This window comes from Pelodiscus sinensis, chromosome 4, assembly GCF_049634645.1.
Source record: "Pelodiscus sinensis isolate JC-2024 chromosome 4, ASM4963464v1, whole genome shotgun sequence".
In the NCBI taxonomy this organism is placed as follows: Eukaryota; Metazoa; Chordata; order Testudines; family Trionychidae; genus Pelodiscus; species Pelodiscus sinensis.
The window spans coordinates 134,520,405-134,545,638 of NC_134714.1; the positions used below are offsets into that span (position 1 = coordinate 134,520,405).

At 60.2% G+C, this 25,234-nt stretch overlaps 2 protein-coding genes across 3 annotated transcripts; both read right to left on the bottom strand.

The window, feature by feature from the left end:
• Window positions 1-4,045: 4,045 nt before the first annotated feature.
• On the bottom strand, window positions 4,046-10,153 carry PAQR4 (progestin and adipoQ receptor family member 4). 2 transcript variants are annotated; one of them, XR_012903734.1, is made up of 4 exons: window positions 9,914-10,153; window positions 5,418-5,636; window positions 4,504-5,140; window positions 4,046-4,429 (listed from the first exon to the last, which is right to left on the bottom strand). XR_012903734.1 is itself a non-coding variant. In XM_075928757.1 (3 exons), the coding sequence occupies exons 1-3, from the start codon at window positions 10,077-10,079 to the stop codon at window positions 4,707-4,709; spliced, it is 819 nt and encodes a 272-aa protein (XP_075784872.1). In that variant the 5' UTR covers window positions 10,080-10,153; the 3' UTR covers window positions 4,046-4,706. The 2 variants fall into 2 exon arrangements, 1 of the variants encoding a protein (XP_075784872.1); XM_075928757.1 differs by having other exon boundaries at window positions 4,046-5,140.
• A 2,590-nt stretch (window positions 10,154-12,743) lies between these two features.
• KREMEN2 (kringle containing transmembrane protein 2) lies at window positions 12,744-24,598 on the bottom strand. Its single transcript, XM_075928740.1, has 8 exons — window positions 24,296-24,598; window positions 17,587-17,853; window positions 17,381-17,505; window positions 17,107-17,260; window positions 15,772-16,104; window positions 14,463-14,600; window positions 14,138-14,210; window positions 12,744-13,791 (listed from the first exon to the last, which is right to left on the bottom strand). Exons 1-8 carry the CDS (start codon window positions 24,357-24,359, stop codon window positions 13,512-13,514), a joined length of 1,434 nt encoding a protein of 477 aa, XP_075784855.1. The 5' UTR covers window positions 24,360-24,598; the 3' UTR covers window positions 12,744-13,511.
• Window positions 24,599-25,234: the final 636 nt, after the last annotated feature.

The following is a 25,234-nucleotide window of genomic DNA, read 5'->3' on the forward strand; positions in this document are numbered from 1 at the left end:
TTTTTTTCCTGCTCGTCCTGGGTTTGTCATGCAGCAGTATCTGTGTACCATGTAGGCTGACCTACCCTCACTCCCTCAGTGCAAACTAAGGCAACAAGAAGGGAATTAACTGTGCTCTGAGCATACTCTAAGTTTAGGATAGGACCTAGCAATCCTCTAACTTGCTGGACCTCATTCCCCTTCCAGAGCTGGGGCAAAGACATCTTAGTTCTGTTTGTACAGGGCCTAGCACAGTGGAGTTGTGATCAATGACTAAGACACCAAAGGGCAAGTGACGCACACATTGTAATAGGCTCCTCTTTGGCTTCAAAGCTGCCCTTATTTTAACAAGTCTGACTTTTAAACCAGATCTAGTTACACTAGTGAGGATGCTCTTAATCCAAATTAAATTTGAAGCTAGTAATCTGCTTTAAACAAAGAGCTAGAAATTAAGCTTCAGTTCCACTTAAGATGGTTTGTACTGGTGTTCTTGTCTTGCTGAAATACTTCTTGCCCCATCAGCCAAAGATCAGACCGCCTCCCAATCTGTGTTCACTCACACACCCCTGCAAGGAGGGAGAAGATCTAATTCTAAGGCATTCCAGATAGCTTGTGGTAGAGTAGGGACTTGGGTCCATGTCTTTCGTGGCCTAAGGTAACACTAGCTACTGAGAAATTGTCTCAATCTGTTTCCGTAACTGGAGCGACTCTGAATGCAGACAAATTCTTAGATTGAGAGGCGGGGGGGGGGGGCAGACTGCACAAGAATGAATGTGTCTCTTCCGGTGCATCTGCACTGCCCCTGAAGCTCATTTACAGGGATGTCAGAATAGCAAGCCTGTTATAGTTTGAAATAACAGGCTTGCTCAAAAGATGCAGAATAGCGATTTTTGGGATACCAGAAGTATCCCGAAATAGTTGCACAGTGTAAATATATCCTTGGAAGCCTTGGGTTTAAGATGCGAAAGGCTTGAACACTGAACAATCCAGTTTTTAATTCTGGTGTGGTGACAACTATGGATTCTCGGCCAGTAGGAGCAGAAGATTCTCCATCCCTGGGTGTGGGACAGCATTGCAGAAGATTCGTCACCGTTAGGGATAAAGGAGGGTCTTCATCCACTGGTTATGGAAACATACACCATCCTTGTTTGTTACTCAAGCAATTTCACAGCTGCTCTACCAGCTCTGCAACAGATTGTTAGCCTTCAATGGAGCAAGGCAACTCCTCTGTGAATGTAAGCATAAGAACGGCCCTGCTGGGTCAGACCAAAGGTCCATCTAGCCCAATATTCTGTCTTCTGACAGTGGCCAATGCCAGAGAGGGAATAAACAGAACAGGGAGTCATCGAGTCATCCACTGCCAGCTCCTGGCAAACAGCGGCTAGTGAGACCATTCCTGCCCAACCTGGCTAATAGCTATTGATGGACCTGTCCTCCATGCATTTATCTAGCTGGCTTTTAAACTGTGATAGTCTAGGACTCCACAACATCCTCTGGTGAGGAGTTCCACAGGTGCATTATGTGAAGTACTTTTGTTTTAAACTTGCTGCCTATTTCATTTGGTGACTCCTGGTTCTTGTGTTATGGGAAGGAATAAATAACTTAGTTGCTTTTTTCCCCACACCAGTCATGATCTTATAGACCTCTATCATATCCCCCCACCACAGTCATCTCTTCCAAGCTGAAAAGTCCTTCCTATTATTCTCTCCTATAGCAGCCGTTCCATAGCCCTGCTCATATTTGTTGCCCTTTTGTGAACTTTTTCTAATGCCAAGATATTTTTTTCAGATGAGGCAACCACATCTGCACACAGTATTCAAGATACAGGCATACCATGGATTTCTGTAGAGGCAATAAGATATTCTCTGCCTTCTCCTCTATCCCTTTCTTAATGATTCCTAACATTATTTGCTTTTTTGAACTGCTGCTACACATAGAGCAGCTGCTTTCAGAGAAGTAGTCACAATCAGTTTTGGAGACCTCTCAAGATCTCTCTCAAATGGTAACAGCTAATTTAGTCCCCATCATTTTATACATATAGTTGTGATTGTTTTCCGATAGGCGTTACTTTGCATTTATCAACATGAAAATTCAAAACCGATGTCCTCAAGCCAGCTATGGCCGGAGGACCAAGAACACCACACACATGATCTCTCTCTGCTTTATTAAAGCCTAGAGCTGCCATCCAATAGGACCCTGGTGGGAGGCTGTGGCTTTTCAGAACCTCCATCCACCTCCTGCCCCCACCCTGGCATGATGTAGATGTTAGTCTCTTACACTTCAGTTTTGCATTTTTAATTTAAAAAGATATGTTGCTTCAGCACGAAGCTGTGAACACTAGCTGTGTTCATGTGCCCTGAGATAACGCAGACAATACTGGATGTTGGTGGGAGGGAAGAGCAGAACCTACCCAACAGCACCCCCATGAGGGAGGCTAAAGAAATACATCCATCCCTTCAATGTGCAACAATTCACAGCTTACAATGCCCTTCCTAGATTTCCTTTCGGCCTTATTTACAGTGTGGGGCAACAGACACGTAAAACTGAGAAGGCCGGATTTTCCCTCACCCTCCATTAGCCTCTATGCCCTTCCTAGAGTGTGGACAGAACCTAGGAGCTCTCCAAGGCCCCCACTACTAACCATTAGACCCCGCACACTTCCCACAGTAGTGCTAGAGCCCAGTCCTAGTGCCCATCTCTTCCTGGTATAATTCACACCATGTCGTGTGGTTGGGTATCTTTGAATGCTTGACTGCAGTCTCAATTACCCATTTTGTCCACCCATGGTCCTGCTCTACCTGTGCTACCCTTTGTATTGCTTTCTTAAAGGTTTGTCTACATGGCAATTCAAAGCACGTTTCTAATACTGAACTGGTTTGTAAGCCAGTGTGGCTGCCCACCAGGAATGAGGATGAGAGGCCCCCATTTATACTGAGCAAAACAATCAGAGAACAAGATGGAAATTAACAACTGCTTATGTACATAGGCTTCCATGTTAAGAATCAGTTTGGCCTCCATATACATTTCCTGGCAAAACTGGATTAAAAATAATTTGGCTATATTGACACTTGGCCTTCCATCTGGAATCCTGATGGAGAACCAATTTAGCTATATTCATACATGCAGCCTCATGACAGGAATCAGGACTGAGGATGAGTTTAGCTATGTTCACACGTGGCCAATTCTAATCCAAATTGAGAACCAGTGTAGCTTCATTCACACCCAGTTGGAATCCAGATTAGGAACAGTTTTAGCTGCATTCACACCCAGCCTCTGGACAGGAATCCAGACTGAGAAAGAGTTTGGCTATGTATCCATATGGCCAGTTGGAATCAATGTTCAGACCCAGTTTAGCTACTTTCACACCTATGGTTTCTCAGTCCAGATTGGCTCCCTTTATATGTTCAGACTCCAGATTAGTAATTCAGGGCCCTGTGATTAGGGATTAGAAAACTGTGATTCAGGAATACTTCTGTGTTTGGGACCCTCAGTTGCCTAAGAGAAAGGGGGAATAGTATGTACACCTCAGTGCCAGCAGAAGGTGGAAGTGGAGCCTTGGGGCTCCCAGTGAGCACCATGGGGTTAGCAGCAGATGGGACACGTAGTTAAAAAAGCAGGCTGATGGGGACACAGTCCCCGCTGGCTGTTACTGCACTAGGAGCTGTGACTGCTGCAGAAAGGGGAATCCCTGTTCCTCCCGCTGCAGGGGAGAAAGTGCAACGCAGGGCTCAGTGACAGGAAATGCCTCCCCTCCCCACCCCACTCTCAGAGTGAAGCAGCAGGAAACGGCACATGCGGTGGAAGCCACTTGGCCCAAGGGTAGTGGCAGTAACAGGATAGAACCCAGGAGTCCTGTTTCTCTTTTCACCCCTTCCCCCGCACCTCAGCTGTGTCACTTGTTCCCTCTTCCCTCCAGTTCTGCTGTAACAACAGATTCCCCTGCCTTCCACTCCACAGAGGCCAGCTCATTAGTGTTGGGAGGCAACTCGGACACTGACACTGCCCCTAGCTTCTCCTGGGCCACCTCCCCCCCAGCCCCTACTCAGTGCAGACCCCGGCATCCAGGTACCTCATCAGCCCTTTAAAAAGTAGAAAGTATTGCATGGTGTCAACGTCTGTAGGATACCTGGATAAATGGTCTAAAGGGCAGAGGGGCTGCTCCACTCCCTCTCTCACCAAAACAGTGCCCCCATTCTGCCCCCAGTCCCTATGGGCAAACATTGCTGGTGATCCAGAAGGCTCCAGTGGATCGCAGCCTATAGGTTCCATCCCTGGTGGTCCAGAATTACTCTCAGCCCATGGGACTCCTGCTCTGGTGATCCAGAAGTCGCCAGAACCGTTAGAAATCCATTGCAGGCCATCCAGAAGACCCCTGGCCAAAAGGAGTGTAGAGGGTGCCTTGGCCAATGGGAATCCATTGTTGGCCAACAGGAGTGGATCCAGAAGACACCTCGGCCAATGAGACTCCATCGCTAGCCATCCAGAAGACACCTTGGAGCAAACAGGAGTGGATCCAGAAGACACCTTGGCCAATGAGACTCCATCGCTAGCCATCCAGAAGACACCTTGGAGCAAACAGGAGTGGATCCAGAAGATGCCTCAGCAAATGGGAGTCTATTGTTGGCCATCCTGACCCCTCCTCCCCGGGCCAATGGGAATCAATCATGGAATGACCTGGAGGGATGCAGCTACAAGGTCACACCATCCTCACTGGCTGGCGGGTCTGGTCAGTCCTGGGGGCAGGCGTAGTTGGTGACCCACAGCAGGTCGGCCACCACCCCCCAGTGGAGGTAGAGGATGCTGACCACCACCAGCACGTGCATGATCTGGTGGCTGTTGAACCAGTAGTCGAAGCGGCCGGGCTGCCAGCGTTCAGGCACGCGGGAGATGTTGATGACGCCCCCCAGAAGCGCCAGGCCATCCATGATGAGGTACGAGCGCAGCGAGGAGGGGTGGCCCGTGCCCAGGCCTGCCCAGCGCAGGTAGAAGAAGAAGAAGCGGAAGAGGGCCTGCCAGGCAAAGGAGCAGAGCCGCCGCACGTTGGAGTGGGCCGTCACCGCACAGAAGATGGCGTAGCTGGACAGCGCCGTGTAGGCCAGCAGGGAGGCCGTGCGGGGAAGTGGAGAGCAGGCCAGGGTGCAGTAGATGATGGGCAGGGCACCTGCGGGGAGGCAGGCAAATGGGTTAGAGGTGGGTAATTATCTCCTTCCGCACCCCCAGGCAGCCCAGCCTCGCCCATCTGTTCCCTGTAACCCCACTCTGCCTCCCCTCCTCCCGCTTTGGATCCTCGGCCCTAGCTCTGCCTGTCTGATCCCCTAATCCTACCCCTCCATAACCCCCCAGCCAGTCCCCTACACCCTCCATCTGTCCCTCACACCCCAGAGCAATGCCCCCATTACCTCCATAACCCCCAGGCCATGCCCCCCATCCCCACTCACCCAGGGTGTTGACCATGCAGACCCCGCACATGTCGAGGGTGAGCAGAGTGTGGTAAACAGCGGGGCCCCCCTCGTGGTTCATGAAGAGATGGTAGAGCACGCTTCCCAGCTGGGGCACCACGCAGGCCAGGTAGTGCACCACAGCCAGCCAGCCCACCGAGATCCGTGCCCACGGGATGGACAGCGGCAGCAGGAAGAGGAAACCCAGCAGGGGGATGCCTGAGACCAAGACAAGAGAGGCTCAGCAGCAGAGACAGGCCCACTGCCCTAAGACAAGCCAATCCAAGGCAGCATCTGCCCCCCCTCAGGGCCACATGCTAGCTCCCTGCCTTGGAGTCCCTCCAGAACCAGCCCTGCCTCCACCCCGGCTCCCTGGACACTCCCAGCGTGACCCCAACTGTTTGTTTCTCTGGGTTCTAGCCCAGCTCTGGGAGGAGAGCGGGGTCTAGTGGGTAGAGCAGGGGCCCGAGAGCCACGACTCCTGGGTTTTGTCCCCAGCTCTACAACAGGCAAAGATGAGAAGGGTTGGAGGCGGCAGCTGGTACCACTATCAGCTCTTCTGGGGTTGGCTGAAGGGACAGCCTCAAGGGCAGCGAGATGATCCGACCCACAGCCCCTGGCTGTTCTAGCCTGGGGCTCCTTGCCACCCCCTAGCTCTGACAGCTCCCCTCGATCCTAGATCCCAGCCCCCACCCCCAAGCTGGGGCAAGAGCCCAGCCCCCCAGCTCTAACCCACTAGACTCCACTGCCCTGCTGACTGCGGCAGGACAATTACAGCTAGCGGCAGTGTATTAATACAGCGCCACCTTCCTTCACAACCCTCCTGAGAGTCCAGTATTTGTACACCCCACCCTGCTCTAGGTCTCTGAAGGGCCTGGCAGGTCCTGTATCCAAGGGCAGAGGCCTCCCAGATCCTGCTGGAGAGGGCTATCGAGCCCCCTCCTTTCACTCCCGTGCCGGGCCCAGGTGTCTAGAGGTGACCCCTCCCTCCCCCATTCCTCCACAGTGCCAAGGGCACCGGGAGCAGAATCAGCAAAGAAAGCAGACGCTGAGCTGTTCTGCTGACAACTGAGAGCCCAGAGTCCATGGCCCCAGCTTCCAGCGGCTGCAGAGGGAATATGAACCAGCAGAGATGCAGCCTGCTCTGGGGTGTGGCAGCTAGAGAACCCGCACGTATAACGCTGCAGAGGGACGGCTTGCCTCAGGCTTAGAGGCATCCAGCGCCGAGGTATACGAGGCCAAAGCATGACGTACGCTCCAGAGACAATTCCCAATGCCAGGTCTAAACCCTAGCCCACACTCCCCTCCCAGAGCTGTGAGCAGAACCCCGGAGTCCCGGCTCTCCCAGCCCCGCTCCCAACCCACTATACCCCACTGCCCTCCCAGAGCCTGGATAGAACCCAGGAGTCCTGGAGTCTGGGAAGTCTCTTGAGCCCTGGAGCGATGCTGAGAATCAGACAACTCGTGTCAGTGCAGGGCGGTGCCGGCTCAGCCCTGCCAGGGACACCTGTAGGGCAGGAATAGGGCCAGGCACCCAGGTCTAAGACACTTAGGCAGGGAGCTATGCGGGGGAGGCAGGCATTGGCCCTGACGTCAGGGCCCCAGGTCAGACCTGAGCCCTTAATGAGATCATCATTAGGCAAAGAGCTAAAAGCTGAGGGAGGATCTGCCAGGGGGCACTGCTGCAGAGAGAGCGCCCCAGCCCAGATGGGCCGCCTCTCCGTGCTGGCCCGACGGACCCTCTATGAACAGTCCCCAAAGGCAAGTCTCCATCCAACCGGCCCCTGCATCCCAGCACTGGCAATTCCCCCTCAGGGAAACATTCCCCCAGGGCTGTCTGGGCCCCCGCCCTCAAAGTCATTGGGGGGAAGGGAGAACTGCTCAGTTCATGCTACCCTCCTCCCCTACAATTCCTTCTGGCATCCATGTCCAACCTCCCCAGGCAGGATCCCACTTCCCCCACCAACACTCCTGCTTAGGGCAAAGCCCCCCAAATCTCCAGCCCCCACAGGTCCCTCTCCGTACATCTACAGGCCTCATTTTCCTCTGGTCCCCCCATACCTCCCAACACTTCCAGCACCCCATATCCCTGTCCCCACCATGCACATCTCCGCTTCCAAGCCTCCCTCCCCAGATGTCTCTTCTCTTCCTAGACACAGCTCCCCTGACCTGCCCTCTCCAGCAGGATCAGTCCCTCCGCACAGTTCAGTGTCAGAGGGCAATTCAACTCCCTTCCCACGCTCCTGGACCCGCGCTTGGCAGGAAGCATTGATCCTGGCACTGCATGGCAGAGAACAGGGGCTGGCGCCAGAGAACTGGCTGCTGGCCTTGAGCCATCCTTCACTGCAGGCCTCCCAGAACCCGAGATGCAGCCACCTCTGGGCAGGCAACAAGTAAAAACCACACACACCACCACAGCATGTGAGACAGGAAATGAAGGAGAGTCTTGTGGCCATTTAATCTGAGTGGGGACCTAACCAGAGGGGCCAACTGGCCTTTGTCTAACAACACAGCCCTGGACCGTCACCCAGGAACGGGGACCTCATATCCAGCCTCCTGCAGAGACATGGTCATCGCTCGCAGCCCCCTGCTCTAACTCACTAGACCCCACTCCCATGCAAGAGCCAGGGGTAGAGCCCAGGAATCCAGGCTCCCAGACCACCCACTAGACCCCACTCTCCTCCCAGAATTGGAGATAGATTCCAGGAGTCCTCATCTGACCTCTAAACTGCCAAGCTGCCTCTGCCTCTTCAGGTGACTACCCCCTGAGCTGAGCCGAGCTGATCCCAGCTAATCCCAGGAGATGTCTCAGGCACCAGGAAAAGGGGGGCTATGGGGATGCTGAGAAGGTCACAACTCAACAGCGATTTGCTGTCACTTCTGCCCCAGCCAGTTTCCACCTGGTCCCATAGGCTCTAAGACCAAGGTCCCTGAAGGCCAGAGTGAGGTGACATGGGGGTGCAGGGCAGAGAGGGACCCTGCTGGGGAGAAAACCCAGGAGTCCTGGCTCCCAGCCCCTCTGCTCTAACCACTACACCCCACCCAGGAGTCCTAGGAAGCTATTAACAGTAGCTGATCTGGGGCATCCCCTGCACACACCTTTGCCACCAGCCACTAGTTGGGTAACAGGCTGGAACTGCCCAGCTTGTCTGCTAGTACCAGGGATGCCCCCTCTACACCCACATCCCCTTCCTCAGGGCGTGGGAGCCTGGACTCCTGGGTTCCATGCCTGGCTCCGGGAGGGGAGTGGGGTCTAGTGGTTGGGGCAGGGTAGGAGCCAGGTCTCCTGGATCCCAGTGGCACTTTGCGGGTGGGTTTTGTGCTCAGCTCAGCAGATCGAGGGGGAACGGATGTCAGCTGAGCTCCCAGGGCCTCTCCCGGAGCCAGGTGTCTTTCCTCAGGCCCTGCCGGCTGGGTGGAGACCCAGGAAGCAGCTCTGCTCGTGAACTTGGGACTCACTTGGCATGGCTACAATCAAGGGCCCTGCCCAACCCCCTCCACTCCCAGAGCTGGGAGAGAATGCAGGAGTCCTGGCTCCCAGCCCCACCATGGCCAGCTCCTGGGTTCTGCTACCCGGGCCAGAACCGCCCTGCTCTCCAGATCTCCCAGGGCTGGAGTGGGGCATGGAGGAGCAAGGGGACTCCTAGCAAGCTCAATGGGGGGGACAGATTAGGGCAGGGCCCGGATGCACAGGCAGGGGACTGGGGTCGAGAGCGGGTGCTTTGCGCTGTAGGTGCTGGTGAAGTGGTGGGCAGAGGCCATGGGGCTCAGGGACTGGTGTGGATGGGACTCTGCACACTCAGCGGCTCAGGGGGTGGACATGGAGTCAGTGCCGAGGGGATCAGGGCGGGGAGGCCAGCGCATGGGGGCAGAGTGCGCCTGCAGAGCACTAGGGGGTTGGTGGGGGGGTAGCCTGCAGGAGGGAGCAGGGTTGGGCGGGATGCAGGTGGGGATCGGTGTGCAGGGAGCACCACTCAATGCGAGGGGGAGGATACTGGGCCCAGGGGAAACACTTCCTGGTGCATGTGGGGGTGCTGCCAGGTGCAGGAGGGGCTCAGCCCCAGGGGAGGCAATTGGGCTGGGAGGTGCCCTGCGGGGTGCACAGAAGGGAGAGGTACTGACAGGTATATGGGGGAGGGGTTGGCCCCACGTGGGGACACTTCCTGGTGCATGGGGGGGGGTCAGCCTCCCAGGGTGGCACTGCTCCGTGCTCACAGGGTGCATGGGGACGGTGCACAGCGCACTGTGGGGAGGGGATGCGAATGCAGGGGGATCAGGATGCCCAGGGGGTTAGGGTGCAGGGGGTTCTTTCCAGTGCACGGATTGGGCCCAGGAGGGGGAGTGGGGTACGGGGGTTAGGCCCCAGGGGGCTCACCGTGCATACGGGGGAAGGGAGGATCAGGATGCGGGGAGGCAGCGGGGCGCAGGGATCGGGGCCCGGGGGGGGCAGCGGGGCGCAGGGGATCGGGGCCCGGGGCGGATCGGGGCCCGCTCACCGTGCGTGTAGATGTTGCCCAGCTCGTTGTGCAGGTAGAAGAGGCTCCGCAGGCAGCCCGAGCCCGAGCTGGCCGGCCGGTAGCCCGTCAGCACGAAGCGGTTGAACTGCAGGTGGGGGGGGGAGCTGGCCCAGTCCAGCAGCCGGGGCCCCCCCAGGAAGGCCATGGCCCGGGGCCCCCCCCCCGCGGTCAGCTGCACCGCATCCCGGGGCCGCTGCCTGCCTGCGCCCGCCCGGCCGGCAGCCGCCGCGCCGCGCCCCGCCCCCGCCCGCTGTGAGCTCACGAGGCCCCGCCCACCGCCTCATTAGTATGCAGGAGCGAGCCGAATTCCGCCCCTCATTTGCATAGCAACCACGCCCCCACGGGCTGCGCTGGCGGACCTAACGCGTAATTTGCATAATGACTGTGCCACGTGGTAAATACGAAGTGCACCGCCCCCTCATTTGCATGTGCTTTGCATCGCCATCCCGCCAGCCTGTTGAGTAGCTGGGAAACGGGCCGCACGCTGCAAGGATTCCCTGGACTTTTTGTATTTACATAATATGGACACGCCCCCTCATTTCCATGAAACAGGATTCCTGTGTCATCTGGAAGAGGCCTTATTCGCCCGAATTGAGTCTTCATTAGCATAAATGTTGACGCCCGCTGCCTATTGGACAACAGCAGCGCTGGGTGGGGCTGCACACGCAGGCGTTCCTTTATTTGCATAACATATGCAGACCACACCCACGAGTGCCTTATATTAGCATAATCTATGACCGGCCCCAGAAGTGTTCAATTATTTTCATATCCCATATAAGCCACGCCCACTGCTTCCGCTGAGCCCTGTCACCGTATTCGTTGGCTATTGGGCAATGCGGGGTGGCTTGGAAGTTCGTCTATTTGTATAGGCCACACCCCAAGAGACAGGCCCGCACTTATGCCGGCCTAATTAGCATGATATATGCAAACACGCTCCTCTTCTGCTCTCCGCTCTCGGGTGTAATTTGCATTCGGAAGCCCATTCGCACCGCCTGCTGCCTCCGCTCGCTCATTAGCATACACTTGTCATGCAGAATAGGGTCTTAGCAACGCATATTGCCTCCTGGACCCCACACTGCAGCGAGCCTTCACAAACCCCCTCATCCCCCCCCCAGGAGACTGGGCACCCAGCCCCCCCCACCCCACAAACCCCATTCCCCTCCTACAGCCCAGAGAGAACCCAGGAGACTGGGCTCCCAGCCCCCCCCCCCCCATCCATCAACCCCATTCCCCTCCTACAGCCCAGAGAGAACCCAGGAGACTGGGCTCCCAGCCCCCCCCATCCATCAACCCCATTCCCCTCCTACAGCCCAGAGAGAACCCAGGAGACTGGGCTCCCAGCCCCCCCCATCCCCCAACCCCATTCCCCTCCTACAGCCCAGAGAGAACCCAGGAGACTGGGCTCCCAGCCCCCCCCATCCCCCAACCCCATTCCCCTCCTACAGCCCAGAGAGATCCCAGGAGACTGGGCTCCCAGCCCCCCCCCATCCATCAACCCCATTCCCCTCCTACAGCCCAGAGAGAACCCAGGAGACTGGGCTCCCAGCCCCCCCCATCCATCAACCCCATTCCCCTCCTACAGCCCAGAGAGATCCCAGGAGACTGGGCTCCCAGCCTGCCCCCCCCATCCATCAACCCCATTCCCCTCCTACAGCCCAGAGAGATCCCAGGAGACTGGGCACCCAGCCCCCCCACCCCACAAACCCCATTCCCCTCCTACAGCCCAGAGAGATCCCAGGAGACTGGGCACCCAGCCCCCCCCATCCCCCAACCCCATTCCCCTCCTACAGCCCAGAGAGAACCCAGGAGACTGGGCTCCCAGCCCCCCCACCCCACAAACCCCATTCCTCTCCTACAGCCCAGAGAGAACCCAGGAGACTGGGCTCCCAGCCCCCCCCCCCCAGCCCCCAACCCCATTCCCCTCCTACAGCCCAGAGAGATCCCAGGAGACTGGGCTCCCAACCCCCCCCCCCATCCATCAACCCCATTCCCCTCCTACAGCCCAGAGAGATCCCAGGAGACTGGGCTCCCAACCCCCCCCCCCATCCATCAACCCCATTCCCCTCCTACAGCCCAGAGAGATCCCAGGAGACTGGGCTCCCAACCCCCCCCCCCAACCCACCAACCCCCCCAACCCCATTCCCCTCCTACAGCCCAGAGAGAACCCAGGAGTCCTGGTCCCCCCCCCCATCCACCAACCCCCCCAACCCCATTCCCCTCCTATAGCCCAGAGAGATCCCAGGAGACTGGACTCCCAGCCCCCCCCCAACCCACCAACCCCCCCAACCCCATTCCCCTCCTACAGCCCAGAGAGAACCCAGGACACTGGGCTCCCAGCCCCCCCCCCCACCAACCCCCCCCCCCCAACCCCATTCCCCTCCTACAGCCCAGAGAGAACCCAGGAGTCCTGGTCCCCCCCCCCATCCACCAACCCCCCCAACCCCATTCCCCTCCTATAGCCCAGAGAGATCCCAGGAGACTGGACTCCCAGCCCGCCCCCAACCCACCAACCCCCCCAACCCCATTCCCCTCCTACAGCCCAGAGAAAACCCAGGAGTCCGGGCTCCCAGCCCCCCCCCAACCCCATTCCCCTCCTACAGCCCAGAGAGAACCCAGGAGTCCGGGCTCCCAGCCCCCCCCCCCCCCACAACATTCCCCTCCTACAGCCCAGAGAGAACCCAGGAGTCCGGGCTCCCAGCCCCCCCCCCAACCCCATTCCCCTCCTACAGCCCAGAGAGAACCCAGGAGTCCGGGCTCCCAGCCCCCGCCCCCGTCGCCCCGCACCAACGCTAAAGAGGAGCCATTCCCATATGGAAAATAATTTAATCCGAGCTCATTCTCATCCCATCTCTCTTCCCGGGTTGGAGCATGTCGCTGTGGGGCTGGAGGAGTGCACCTCACGTGGGACACAGAACCCCATGCAGGGGGGACTACGCCTCCCTGCCCACAGATCCCCTGTGGCTGCGCAAGTTCCCCCCCCCCCATACTTCCCATGGTGCCCATATGTGCCCCGTGGCACTGGGCTGCACTTCTCATCTCCGGGGGGGCATCTGGTCCCCCAAGCCAGCCAGTCTTCTGGCCAGGATCCTGCCCCCCGAGGCTCCACTCCTGGCCAGCCCATCCCTCACCCTGGGGCCAGCCACTTCTTTCAGGGGGTCAAACCAGCATCAGCATGAAGGAGCAGCCACAGCGTCAGGCACGGGGGTCCACCCGTGAGGCCCAGCTGAGAGCAGCAGGCAAGGCCACCCATCCCCTCCTCGATGGCATCTCTGGTGGCTGGCGCGGCGGCGGAGAGTCATGTCCCCTGTTTCGGGGGGGCAGTGGAGCATGAGACATGGGTCTCGCTGTGGGGCTGAGGGACAGCAGACCATGGGGCACATCATGAACCCCCATTTCTGGGTCCCTGTGCAGTAGGAGGCTACAGAGGGTAGCAGACACTTGAGGCATGAACCCCCATTTCTGGGTCCCTAGGCAGTTCCAGGGTTCCCCCAGCTCTTCTCCGGAGCAGTCTCTCTGCAGCTGCCCTCTCTATGGAGGGGAATTCTGGGGGTGCGTGACTCTGCCCCCCCCCCCCGACTCAGCTGGTGGACAGGAGCGACTTGAGGGAGGACTGGCTGGTTGGAGTCAGGTTCTCCAAGCTGTGGCACAGGCAGGTGCAGTCGGAAGCAGCCTCGTCGTCGGAGCCAGGGAGCGGTGGGGGGTGCCGGGAGTTGTGGCCAGTGCAGATCAGCACGTCCGTGTGCCGATAGGCCACGGCCCAGGCCTCCCCCGTCAGGCACTGGCATCGGCATCGGGGTCCCAGGGTGGAGAAGGAACCGGGCAGTCCCCCACTTTTCTTCTGCACAAAAAGGCAGGTCCTGCAGAGGAAGCCCCAGAACTGGTGGGACAGGGCACCGCAGCCACACTGCACCTCACTCTCAGAGCGGGGCAGAGAACCCTGGCTCCCAAGCCCCCGGCTTTAACCACTAGTCCCCACTCCCCTCCCAAAGATAGAACCCAGGGATCCTGGCTCCCAGCACCCCTGATCTAACCACTAGCCCCCTCTTCCCTCCCAAAGCCAGGGACAGAACCCAGGAATCCCAGTGACCAGCCCCCCTGCTCTAACTACTAGACTGCACTCCCCTCCCAAAGCTGCGGAGAGAACCCCAAATCCTGGCTCCCAGCCCCCCGCTCTAACCCACCATTCCCATCCCGGGATCTCACCTTTTCCGCAGGTGGTATGAGAAGATGAGGAGCATGAGGAGAAAAGCCCCTGAAGCTGTGTACATAATCCAGCCTGAGAGAAGGAACAGGTAGAGATTATGTAGGACCTACAAAAATGGCTGAGAAAACAGTGTATGTGAGTAAGGGTAGTTGAATATGAGCTGGAAGGGGAAAGCCCTGGCCAGGTATGGAAGTGCAGCAAGGCAGGAATTGGGATCAGTGGCCCCACGTCCCATTCCACACCCCTCACCCAGCCAGTGTCCCTCCCTGGGGCTGGATGGGAGCTGATGCCCTGCAGGGAGAAGCCCTATGTCCCATTCCCCACCTCCGGCCCCGATGGTTAGATCTTCCGTGCTGTGGGTCCAGCTGGCGTTGAACTGGTCTGTGGAGGTTGGATGCATCAGGGCACTGGGCAACGTCTGGGAATCACCCTCCGAGGTCTCTAACACGGGGTCCTTCACCCCTAGATACAGAGAGAGTCAGCCATGAGCCCCCTAGCACTGCCCTGGCCCAATGGGGCCAGCAGTCAATGCTGCTGAGCATGCCCTGCTTCCTGCCCCGCAGCACCCCCTAGTGCCGCCCTGGGGCACTGGGCCAGCCCTGCCTGCCAGGGGAGAGCGCCCCCTGCTGAGCCTGCCCTGCTTCCTGCCCCGCAGCACCCCCTAGTGCCGCCCTGGGGCACTGGGCCAGCCCTGCCTGCCAGGGGAGAGCGCCCCCTGCTGAGCCTGCCCTGCTTCCTGCCCCGCAGCGCCCCCTAGTGCCGCCCTGGGGCATTGGGCCAACCCTGCCTGCCGGGGGAGAGCAACCCCTGCTGAGCCCTGCCCCGCTTCCTGCCCCCCAGCGCCCTCTAGCGCCGCCCTGGGGCACTGGGCCAGCCCTGCCTGCCAGGGGAGAGCACCCCCTGCTGAGCCCTGCCCCGCTTCCTGCCCCACAGCGCCCCCTAGCGCCGCCCTGGGGCACTGGGCCAGCCCTGCCTGCCAGGGGAGAGCACCCCCTGCTGAGCCCTGCCCCGCTTCCTGCCCCACAGCGCCCCCTAGTGCTGCTCTGGGGCATTGGGCCAACCCTGCCTGCCGGGGGAGAGCGCCCACTGCTGAGCCCTGCCCCACTTCCTGCCCCACAGCGCCCCCCAGTGCCACCCTGGGGCATTGGGCCAGCCCTGCCTGCCAGGGGAGAGCACCCCCTGCTGAGCCTGCCCTGCTTCCTGCCCCGCAGTGCCCTCTAGCGCCGCCCTGGGGCACTGGGCCAACCCTGCCTGCCAGGGGAGAGCGCCCCCTGCTGGGCCCTGCCCTGCCACTAGGGAGGAGATTCCCGGAGGGAATTTCCCGGCTCTGACTGCATACCTGCTGCTAGCGAGTGACATCCCAGCCTCCCTTCCCAGGCAGGTGTTCAAGTGCCTAATTACAGACCCCGGCTCCAGCCCCCAGGGTGTCATTAGCAGCACCTGGGAATCTGAGGATCCGAGTTCAAAGGCAAAGGCAGCTGCACCCATAACCGCCCTCCACCCCCATATCCCAGAGGCAGCTTACAAACCCTCAGTGGGTGTTACCCAGCCGCACCCAGAGGGGCCGTGTCTCAGCTCCAGGCAAGGGGGCTCCCTATGAATCCCACAGCCCTGATAGAACCGCATCTCTCACCCCGGTAGGCCACTGCGAAGCCCTGGGCAGACAGGAGCTGGTCGGAGCGAAAGCTGAGGAGGAGGGTGTCAGTGGGGAGGAGGAGGGCAGGGCCGGGGCGGTGATGCCCGTCAAACTGCTCCAGGAGACGGCGGCTGTGCCCATCCCACAGCTCCAGCTGATCATTGGGGTCCCGGATCTCGAAGATCTGGAAGCGGAGCTCTATTGCGCTGGAGCCCGGGGGGCGCAGGACCCAGGAACAATTGCTGTCGGGGCCATAGTCGTCTGGGAAGTCTGGGGAGTAGATGACCCCTGAGGGGGCACTGAAGTTCCCCTGGCAGGCCCCCACAGAGACTGCAGGGGTCAGGAGAAGAGCAGGGGTGAGTAACTGAGGGGAGGCCAACAGGGCTGAGGTGTGGAAAGGGTTAATGATCTGGGACTATGCTGATCTGCAGCACAGCGCCCCCTAGTGCCACACTCAGGCCAGCCCTGCCAGCCAGGGGAGCACGCCCCCTACTGGTCCCCCCCTCCCTGCAGCACAGCGCCCCCTAGTGCCACACTCAGGCCAGCCCTGCCAGCCAGGGGAGCACGCCCCCTACTGGTCCCCCACTCCCTGCAGCACAGCGCCCCCTAGTGCCACACTCAGGCCAGCCCTGCCAGCCAGGGGAGCACGCCCCCTACTGGTCCCCCACTCCCTGCAGCACAGCGCCCCCTAGTGCCACACTCAGGCCAGCCCTGCCAGCCAGGGGAGCACGCCCCCTACTGGTCCCCCCTCCCTGCAGCACAGCGCCCCCTAGTGCCACACTCAGGCCAGCCCTGCCAGCCAGGGGAGCACGCCCCCTACTGGTCCCCCACTCCCTGCAGCACAGCGCCCCCTAGTGCCACACTCAGGCCAGCCCTGCCAGCCAGGGGAGCACGCCCCCTACTGGTCCCCCACTCCCTGCAGCACAGCGCCCCCTAGTGCCACACTCAGGCCAGCCCTGCCAGCCAGGGGAGCACGCCCCCTACTGGTCCCCCACTCCCTGCAGCACAACACCCCCTAGTGCTGCCCTGGGGCATTGGACCAGCCCTGCCAGCCAGGGGAGAGCGCCCCCTACTGGTCCCCCACTCCCTGCAGCACAGCACCCCCTAATGCTGCCCTGGGGCATTGGACCAGCCCTGCCAGCCAGGGGAGAGCGCCCCCTACTGGTCCCCCACTCCCTGCAGCACAGCGCCCCCTAGTGCTGCCCTGAGGCACTACATCCAGCCCTGTCTACCAGGGGAGAGCACCCCACTCTGCTCCCTGCAGCACTGTGCCCATACCCAACTCCCACAGGTTCCCCCCCACCTTCTCCCTCCTGCCCAGCCCCTGCTCACCGTCATAGACCCCGATGCGGCCATCCCCCCCGCACAGCTCGCTGGCTTTGCCGAAGCAGACCTGGTCACACTCCACAGCCCCCACGGGCTGGGCCCACCGCAGGTCCCCCTCACTGCCGCAGAAGCAGGCGCACCCGGCCTCCACGCCAGCGAACTGCAGGGAACAAAGGGTTACATCCACCTGCCCAGCCAGCCCCCTCTCAGGGGTGCCAGCTCCGCTCCAGCCCCAGGCAGGGGCACCGGCCGGCTCAGCAGGGCGGGCACGGGGGGTTACCTTGTAGCCTCTCTTCCGGCAGTAGCGGATGCAGTCTTGGACGGTCAGCTTGGGGGAGGTCCCGCTGCTGCCGCTCAGAGTCGGGGGGTTTCCTGAGTCTAAGAAGCAGCCGACGTAGCCAGGCACTAGGAGGAGGAGAGAGGGGTTAGGTGCCAGGAGCCCGCCATCGGGCCCAGCGCCCATGCCCGGCTCCCGCGGGTGCTCACTGTGACAGGTGGGGATGTCGCAGTACTTCCAGTAGATCCCCTCTTCCGTCTCCAGGACGTAACACCAGGGCTGCACGTCCCCGTCCGGGTTGCGGCAGGCGTTGTGGCTGCCCAGGCCCCACTCCCCGTTGGGGTACTTGGCCGTGTTGTAGGCGTGCTTCTGGGTCTGGTTCCAGTAGAGGCAGGGCTGGCCCCCACCATTGGGGGAAGTGTGGTTCTGGGCCCCCCGGTAATCGGCACCATTCACTGTGAAGCACTCGGAGGGCTCTGGGGGTGGGGGAAGAGGGGTAAGCAACTCCAGGAGTCCTGGCTCCCTACCCCCCTGCTCTAGCCTACCGGGCCACCCCCCAGAGTTGGGGATAGAACCCAGAAGGCCTAGCTCCCAAGCTCCTCTTGTTCTAGCCCACCAGATCCCCTGCCCCTCCCAGAACCCAGCGCTCTCTTGATGTACAGCGACTGAGCACTGCCGGACACCAGGGTGGCCTCGTGGCGTGTTGCTACTGGGGCGTTGGAGCTGCGGGGAAGAGGTTGGAGGAATATGTAGGTGGAGGAGCCACGAGGAAGGGCCAGGCGTGGTCTCCTACCCCACACAACCCAGGAGTCAGTCCGTGGCTGGGCCAACCGGTCGTGACTCCATCCCCACCCCAGGACACATGGCTGGCCTCTCTTGGAACAGGCTGTAAGAGGCCACCTGCAAGCGCCAGGCTGTCCTGTGCCGCAAGAGAAGACCCCAGGAGGAACAGCCCCTAGAATGGGAGGGGAAGAGGACTCATCGGAGAAGACAGCAGGGGCCTGACCCGAGGGCATAGCAACGGGCCGGCACACAGGGGAGCAGAGAGGAGACTCGACAGCGGGGAGGGCAGAGCAAGACCCAGTGGCCGGCTGGGAAGGGGATGAAGGCTGCAGCCCAGAGAGGCTCTCTGATTGGCCAGCGGTTTCAAGCCCTCTCTCCTTCAAGCACAGGTGGTGACTGTTGTGCACTGGTCTCTCCACTGTACAGGAGCCCTGCACAGTCTTCTGTTTGGGGGCAAACACCTGCACAGCCCAACAGCCCGGTGGGATCGGCCAGTGGCGGGACAGGGATCCGGAAGTTCCTAGCACAGACTGACACAGGCAGTGGGGTGTGATTCAGTCGTCTTGCTCGAGGACTGAGGCAGGTCGAGCATTTCCGCAGCTGCACCCATGGCTGGGCTGTCCTCTCTGGGACCCACCCTGCTCACCCCACATGGGCAGGGGGCTAGAAAAAGTGCCCTAAAATAGCCTTGCCTCTTTTCTTCCTGGCTGGACAGCCACATCCAGCAGGATCTCCGCCCCGGCGGTCAGAAAGGCAAGAAACTTTTCAACTTTGGAACTTGGAAGGGACGTATCCAGATGGACAACTCAGACGGTGACCGACCAGAGGGACGTACAGCTATCAGTGCGCGTGAACGGAATCGGTTTGACGGTGAGATGGCTGCCTTGTCCCAGACTGGAAGAGCTGCTGAGGGAGGAGAAAGGAGGAGACGCCGACCCGGCCCTTTAAGAAAGGGGACAAAGTGCACTGTGGAAACTATCCTGGGATCTCTCCTTGCTGCTGCAGGCAACGTTCTTGCAACCCGTCTCCTGCCCCTGTCAGAAGACGTTTTACCCGAGTCACAGAGCGGTTCCGACCATGTCGCAGAACTGTGGATACCATCTGCACGGCACGGCAGCTGCAAGAAAAGTGTCGGGAGCAAAACTGAGCACTGCACATGGCTTTTATTGATCTAGCTCAGGGTTTCCCAACCTATGGGTCAGGACCCAAATATGGGTCGCCATTCCATTTCAAACGGGTCGCCAGGTGTCTCCCCAGGTGGCTCTTAAGGAATCATTCACACATTTTTTGAATTGCCCTGGGTCACTAAGTCTTCCTGAATTGTCAAAATGGGTCCTCATCTGTAAAAGATTGGGAACCTCTGATCTAGCTATAGCCTTTGACTCAGTGAATGCCGGGCCCTTTGGACTTTCGAAGATCAGCTGTCCTGACAAATACATCAGTGTCCTAAAGCTGCTTCATGACAACCTGAAAGCGACTGTTCTGAGCAGCACTGTGACCCTTTCGAAGTGCAAACAGCAGTCAAACAGGGCTGTATCATCACCCCAACCATGTTCACGGTCTTTCTGGCTGTCATTTTCAACCTCATTGCTGGGAAGCTCCCGGCTGTCCTTGAAATCATCTACAGAATGGATGGAAAGCTGTTTAGGCTCGGCAGGCTGAAAGCTAAGGGTACGTCTACACTGCGGGGCTAACGTCTCATTAAGCTGCGCAACTTCAGCGACGTCAATTGTGTCGCTCAAGAGGAAATAGCGTCACTCGGCTTTTGGCACTGGCTGCACAGCAGGAAGTCGAAGGAAGAGCACGCTGCCTCCAACTTCCCTTGCTCCTTGTGAAATGAGGTTACAAGAGACGGAGTAAGACATGCTCCAGCTCGACAGTATTTTGAAATAGCAGCTTGTAGTGTAGACGTGCTCTCTGTTATTTTGGAGTAATGTCGGTTATTCCAAAATAACACTGCTCTGTAGCTGTATCATGGGGTTACGTCTACACGGCAGGCTTCTTGCGCAAGTGATCTTCTGCAAAAGGTCTTCCACAAGAGCGCGTCCACACTGCCGTGTGCTTTTGTGCAAGAAAGCTCTGATGGCCATTTTAACCACCGGGCTTTCTTGCGCAAGAAATTCATGTTGCCCGTCTACACTGGCCTCTTGTGGAAGAGCTCTTGTGCAAGAGGGCTCATTCCTCGTGGGGAGAGGAATAACTCGTCCAGAAGAAGCCCTGTTTTCCGACGCTGGACTGTACATGTACTTGCGTAAGAACGCGCGTGCAGTGTGGACGCTCTGCAAGTTTTTGCGCAAGAACAGGTGTAGTCGTAGCCTAGGAGTAAGATTTCCACCACATCTGTTGTGGAACTTCAGTATGCTGATGGTAATGCAATTTGTCCACTCTGAGAAAGATCTTCAGGCAATCTTGAACGTGTTTGCTGATGCCTATGCATGGCTTGGTCTCAGCCTCAACACCAAGAAGACCAAAGTGTCCAAAAGAGGCACCATGTGCCCCATATATTACAATCAACGGAGAGGCACTGGAGAAGGTCGTTCATGTTCTCTGCCTTGCAAGTTCTCGCTCCTCCAAGGCAGATGTTGATGTAGAACTCCAACATCATCTGAGCGGTGCCAGTGCGGCCTTTGCTCCTTTATGGCGCAGGGCTTTTGAAGATCGTGATGTTCGAAAAGACACCAAACTTCTTGTCTATCAAGCCGTCATTCTCCCAACACTGTTGTATGGGTCTGAACCCTGGACAAGCTACAGACATCACTTGAAAGTCCTTGAGAGGTATCCCCAACGCTGCCTCCGCAAGATCTTGAAGATCAATGGGAAGACAGGAGCACTAACATCAGTGTCCTGGGAGAGGCAAAGACCACCAGTATCGAGAAAACGATCATCCGTCAGCAACTGCACTGGACTGGTCCCACTGTGCGGGTGCCAGACCGTCGCCTCCCAGAACAGGCCGTGTTCTCGGCTGGAAGGACGCCGTCACGCAGGAGGACAACGCAGCCTTCTAAGGACTTGCTGAAAGGTCACTTACAGAAGCGCAACGTTGACGTTGGCCCTTGGGAGACGCTCAAACTGGAGACAAGTCCGACGCGACTTGAACTTGCCCGCCGCTGACATGCTGAGGAGGAGAAGAGGTGCAGGAGGAATAGGAGACTGGCTTCTAGTCATGGCCAGCAGCCTCCTGCTGTACCTGGAAGCATCTGTCCTCGCCTGTGGTTCAAGGATCGGCCTCACCAGCCGCCTGAGGGACCACAACTCCCATGGGAGATGATCATACTCGGCAACACATGATTGCCCATCCTCAGCCATTGGGACAGAGCCTTCAGCGAAGGGGCCGGTTCTCCATTGTCTGGCGGCTTCACATCGAGACGGGATGTCTCCCTGGGAGGTGCATTAGTCAGCACACAAGCTAGTAGGCACCATGCAGGAGTAACTGGGAGAAAATCGCCCACCCGGGTTATCTGGGCGGTGAGATGTCTCAGGTGTTTGAAGATGGGGGGGGTGGAGAATGGACAGTGGGGAGGATGGAGGCATGGGGGGGGTAGAGAAGCTGCAGGGATGAAAGGGAGGAGGGGGCTCTCAGATGACAAAGGGAGGAGGGAGACAGGGAAGATGGAGCGGGAAGCGGTTCCTCCCGGGCTGCAGAGTCGAGGGTCAGACTGGCGAGCTGGAGGCACGCTCCTGCCTCCGGAAACCGAGCTGGGGGCTTGGCTCCGGCTCCAGTGCCCTTCAAAGGCGTGAGGAGTCGGGAGCCCTCCCCGGGGCACTTCTGATTACCGTGGGGAGTGAGGCGCTGCCAAGCAGGCGCCTGGCTCAGAGCTCTGGCCCGCCCTGGGATGAATCAGAGGACGCATCTGGCTCCAGGGCCGCAAAGGGGTGGAGGAGATAGGTGTGACGGAGCCGGATTGCAGAGCGCTTTCTCAGGGAGAAGGACCCTGCCTGAGGTGGGAAGCGGCAAGGTAGGCCCGGCTGGGAGAACAGACAGCAGATGCCTGTGCTGATTGTGGATGGGTCTGGACAGAACAGGGAGACTCTGGCTCCCCAGGGCAGTGGGGGCTAGTGGCTAGGGCAGGGCAGGTGGGTGCAGCTTGTTCAGACTCCCGACGGCAGAATCCAGGCCCATTTCATGGTCTGCCACATCTGGAAGAGCTGCAACAGCTGCAGCTGGAGCAGCTGCCAGGCCTCCCCTTCGGAGAGATGCTGGTGTGAGGGGGCGGACAGCCCTGCCACACAGCACGTCAACAGGATGTGGGGGCATGGCAGCCCCCTGAGACAGGAGGGAGACCCCACTCTCCACCCGAGCTGGGGAGAGAGCCCAGGAGTCCTGGCTCCCCGCCCCTCTAACCACTAGACCCCACTGCCCTCCCCGAGCTGGGAATGTTGTCCTCAGCTCTGGAAGGGGAATAGGCTGTAGTGAGTCTGAGCAGTGGGAATTGGGAGTCTGGGTCCCACAAACAGTTATCCCCCTGCAAAGATGAAGAAGCCCCATTGGGGCTCATCTCTCCTCCCCCCAGCCCTGTAACCAGACCCTGCCCCCCCCCCACCTCCCCATTCAGAGTCCCTGTGGCAGACGCAGGGCTCTAGGGACCAGCCCCACCTGTTGTCATGCATGAAAATAGCCAGCGTTATGATGGACAGGTGGCTGGGGGGGTGGCGCCATGGGGGGCTCTGATCCCTCACAGGGGGCTTTGTGGGGCGGCACGGAGCCGGCTGCAGGAGGCGGTAGGTTTCCTGGCGCCTGGCAGCTGGTCCAAGCAGCTGTCCGTGGCCTTAGCTCCCAGCAGGAAGCATGGGGTGCCCATGGGGGGACGATAAGAAATGGGGGTCACCTTGGAGGGAAGGGGAAAAGGAAGGAGGCAGGTCTCCGGGGCTCTCCCCCTGGTTCGGGGAGGGGAGTGGGGTCGAGTGGTTAGAGCAGAGGCGGAGGCTGGGAGGCAGGACTCCCGGGGGGAGAGAGGGAGCTCTCATGGCTCTCGGCCGCCAGCCCTGGTCTGTGCCAAGCAGAGATTTGCCCCGGCCGGGCACAGTTTCCGGACATTGGCTCTGGGTTATACAATGTGACACCTCCTAGCTCGTCGGCTGCCCTTTGCCGGGCCGGGGGGGTCTGCACTTCCATTGTCCCAGCTGCCCGGAGACATACACCGCTGCGGACTCCCATGCGCAGCCCCCACCCTCGGGATGCTCCATGGCCGGATCTGGAGGGGTAGGCACTGGCAGAGACGCAGAGACACGGCGCTGGAGAGATGGAGGGGCATGTGGGATGGCTGGGTGGAAAGAAGCCAGGAGTCCTGACGCCAAGCCTCTCCTCTACCCACTAGACTCCACTGCCCTCCACACAGCCCCAACCTCTGGCACAGCACTGCCTGCCAAGCCCTCTGCCCCACAGCACCCCCTCTGGAGCCCCACAGCGCCCCTCTCGAGCCCCACAGCACCCCCGCCAAGCCCTCTGCCACACAGCACCCCCTCTAGAGCCCCACAGCGCCCCTCTCGAGCCCCACAGCACCCCCGCCAAGCCCTCTGCCCCACAGCACCCCCTCTAGAGCCTCTGCCAAACCCTCTGCCCCACAGCACCTCCTCTGGAGCCCCACAGCGCCCCCTGCCAAGACCCCTCCACCCTGTTACCCGCCCCACTGCTCCCCCGCTAAACCCCTTCCCCTGCTCCCTGCCCCACAACTCTGTGAATTTCCCCATGGGATCTGCCAAGCGCTGACCCCGCCCGGCCCTGTTTAGCCTGTTTGTTTTGTTTTGCTGGGCCCCGCACATGGCATCTCGGCCCAGGGCTGGTGCTGCCAGGAGCCCTGGATTGTCTGTTCCCCCCAGGCCAGGGACCGACTGCGGCCCTGGGACCTCCCCGCGCTGGGGGGGGGTCTGGCACCTGTGTGGGGCGGGAGTGCGATTGGCTGAAGGGAGCCTCCTGCCACAGCTGACAGCCCCCTGCCCAGCCCTGCCCGCCTCCTCCAGGGGTGCCACGGGGATCTCTGGGGAGCAGGGGTTTTGGGGGCGAGAGTCCGAGCCCCTCTGGAGGGTGTAACGCCCCCCCCGGCCAACTCCTGCCCGGGAAAGGGACAGAACGCAGGACGCAGGACTCCTGGCACCCGCTGCTCTAACCACTGGCCCCCACTCCCCGCCGGGACTCACCGTCTCCCCGCAGCCCGGCCGCGCCGTGCAGGGTCAGGAGGAGGAAGCCGCGAATCCAGAACATCCCCGCTCCGGGCGGCCCCGCCAGAAGGGGGAGCGAGCCGGGATCTGCCCCTGCTCCCGCGGGGCCGCCGGGCGCCGCTCCGGCTCAGGCGGCAGGGCTGGAGCGGGCCGGCTCTGCGCGGCTCTGAGCCCGCTGCTCCTGCCAGCGCCCGGCTAGGGGACTGCCTGCTCCATGAGCCCGTCTGCAGCCCCGCTCCTGGGACACGGAGCTCCCCGCCCCCCCCGGGACGTCCCAGCCCCCCCCACGGGGAGGGCCCAGGCCGCCTCGCGTCTCCCGCAGGCAGCCCTTGAAATCCGAGCCCAGCCTGGGATCCCGGCCAGCGGCTGGGAGCGGCCGCCAGCTCCGCCCGGCCCCCGAGAGAACCCAGGCGTCCTGGCCTCAGCCCCCGGCTCTAACCACTAGACCCGGCTGCCCTCCCGGACCCAGGGATAGAACCCAGGCACCCTGGCCCCAGCCCTCACCACTAGACCCGGCTGCCCTCCCGGACCCAGGGATAGAACCCAGGCGTCCTGGCCCCAGCCCTCACCACTAGCCCCCCCTGCCCTCCCGGACCCAGGGATAGAACCCAGGCGTCCTGGCTCCAGCCCTCACCACTAGATCCGGCTGCCCTCCCGGACCCAGGGATAGAACCCAGGCGTCCTGGCCCCAGCCCTCACCACTAGCCCCCCCTGCCCTCCCGGACCCAGGGATAGAACCCAGGCGTCCTGGCCCCAGCCCTCACCACTAGCCCCCCCTGCCCTCCCGGACCCAGGGATAGAACCCAGGCGTCCTGGCCCCAGCCCTCACCACTAGCCCCCCCTGCCCTCCCGGACCCAGGGATAGAACCCAGGCGTCCTGGCCCCAGCCCTCACCACTAGCCCCCGCTGCCCTCCCAG

Coding starts and splice junctions, on each gene's coding strand:
- PAQR4 (XM_075928757.1), bottom strand. CDS start 10,079: ATGGCCTTCCTGGGGGGGCCCCGGCTGCTGGACTGGGCCAGCTCCCCC. Junction 5,637..9,913: donor GGGCAACATCTACACGCACG/GTGAGCGGGCCC, acceptor TCTTGGTCTCAG/GCATCCCCCTGCTGGGTTTC. Junction 5,141..5,417: donor CTGCATGGTCAACACCCTGG/GTGAGTGGGGAT, acceptor GCCTCCCCGCAG/GTGCCCTGCCCATCATCTAC.
- KREMEN2 (XM_075928740.1), bottom strand. CDS start 24,359: ATGTTCTGGATTCGCGGCTTCCTCCTCCTGACCCTGCACGGCGCGGCC. Junction 16,105..17,106: donor CCGCATCGGGGTCTATGACG/GTGAGCAGGGGC, acceptor TGACCCCTGCAG/TCTCTGTGGGGGCCTGCCAG. Junction 14,601..15,771: donor CTTCGCAGTGGCCTACCGGG/GTGAGAGATGCG, acceptor CTCTGTATCTAG/GGGTGAAGGACCCCGTGTTA.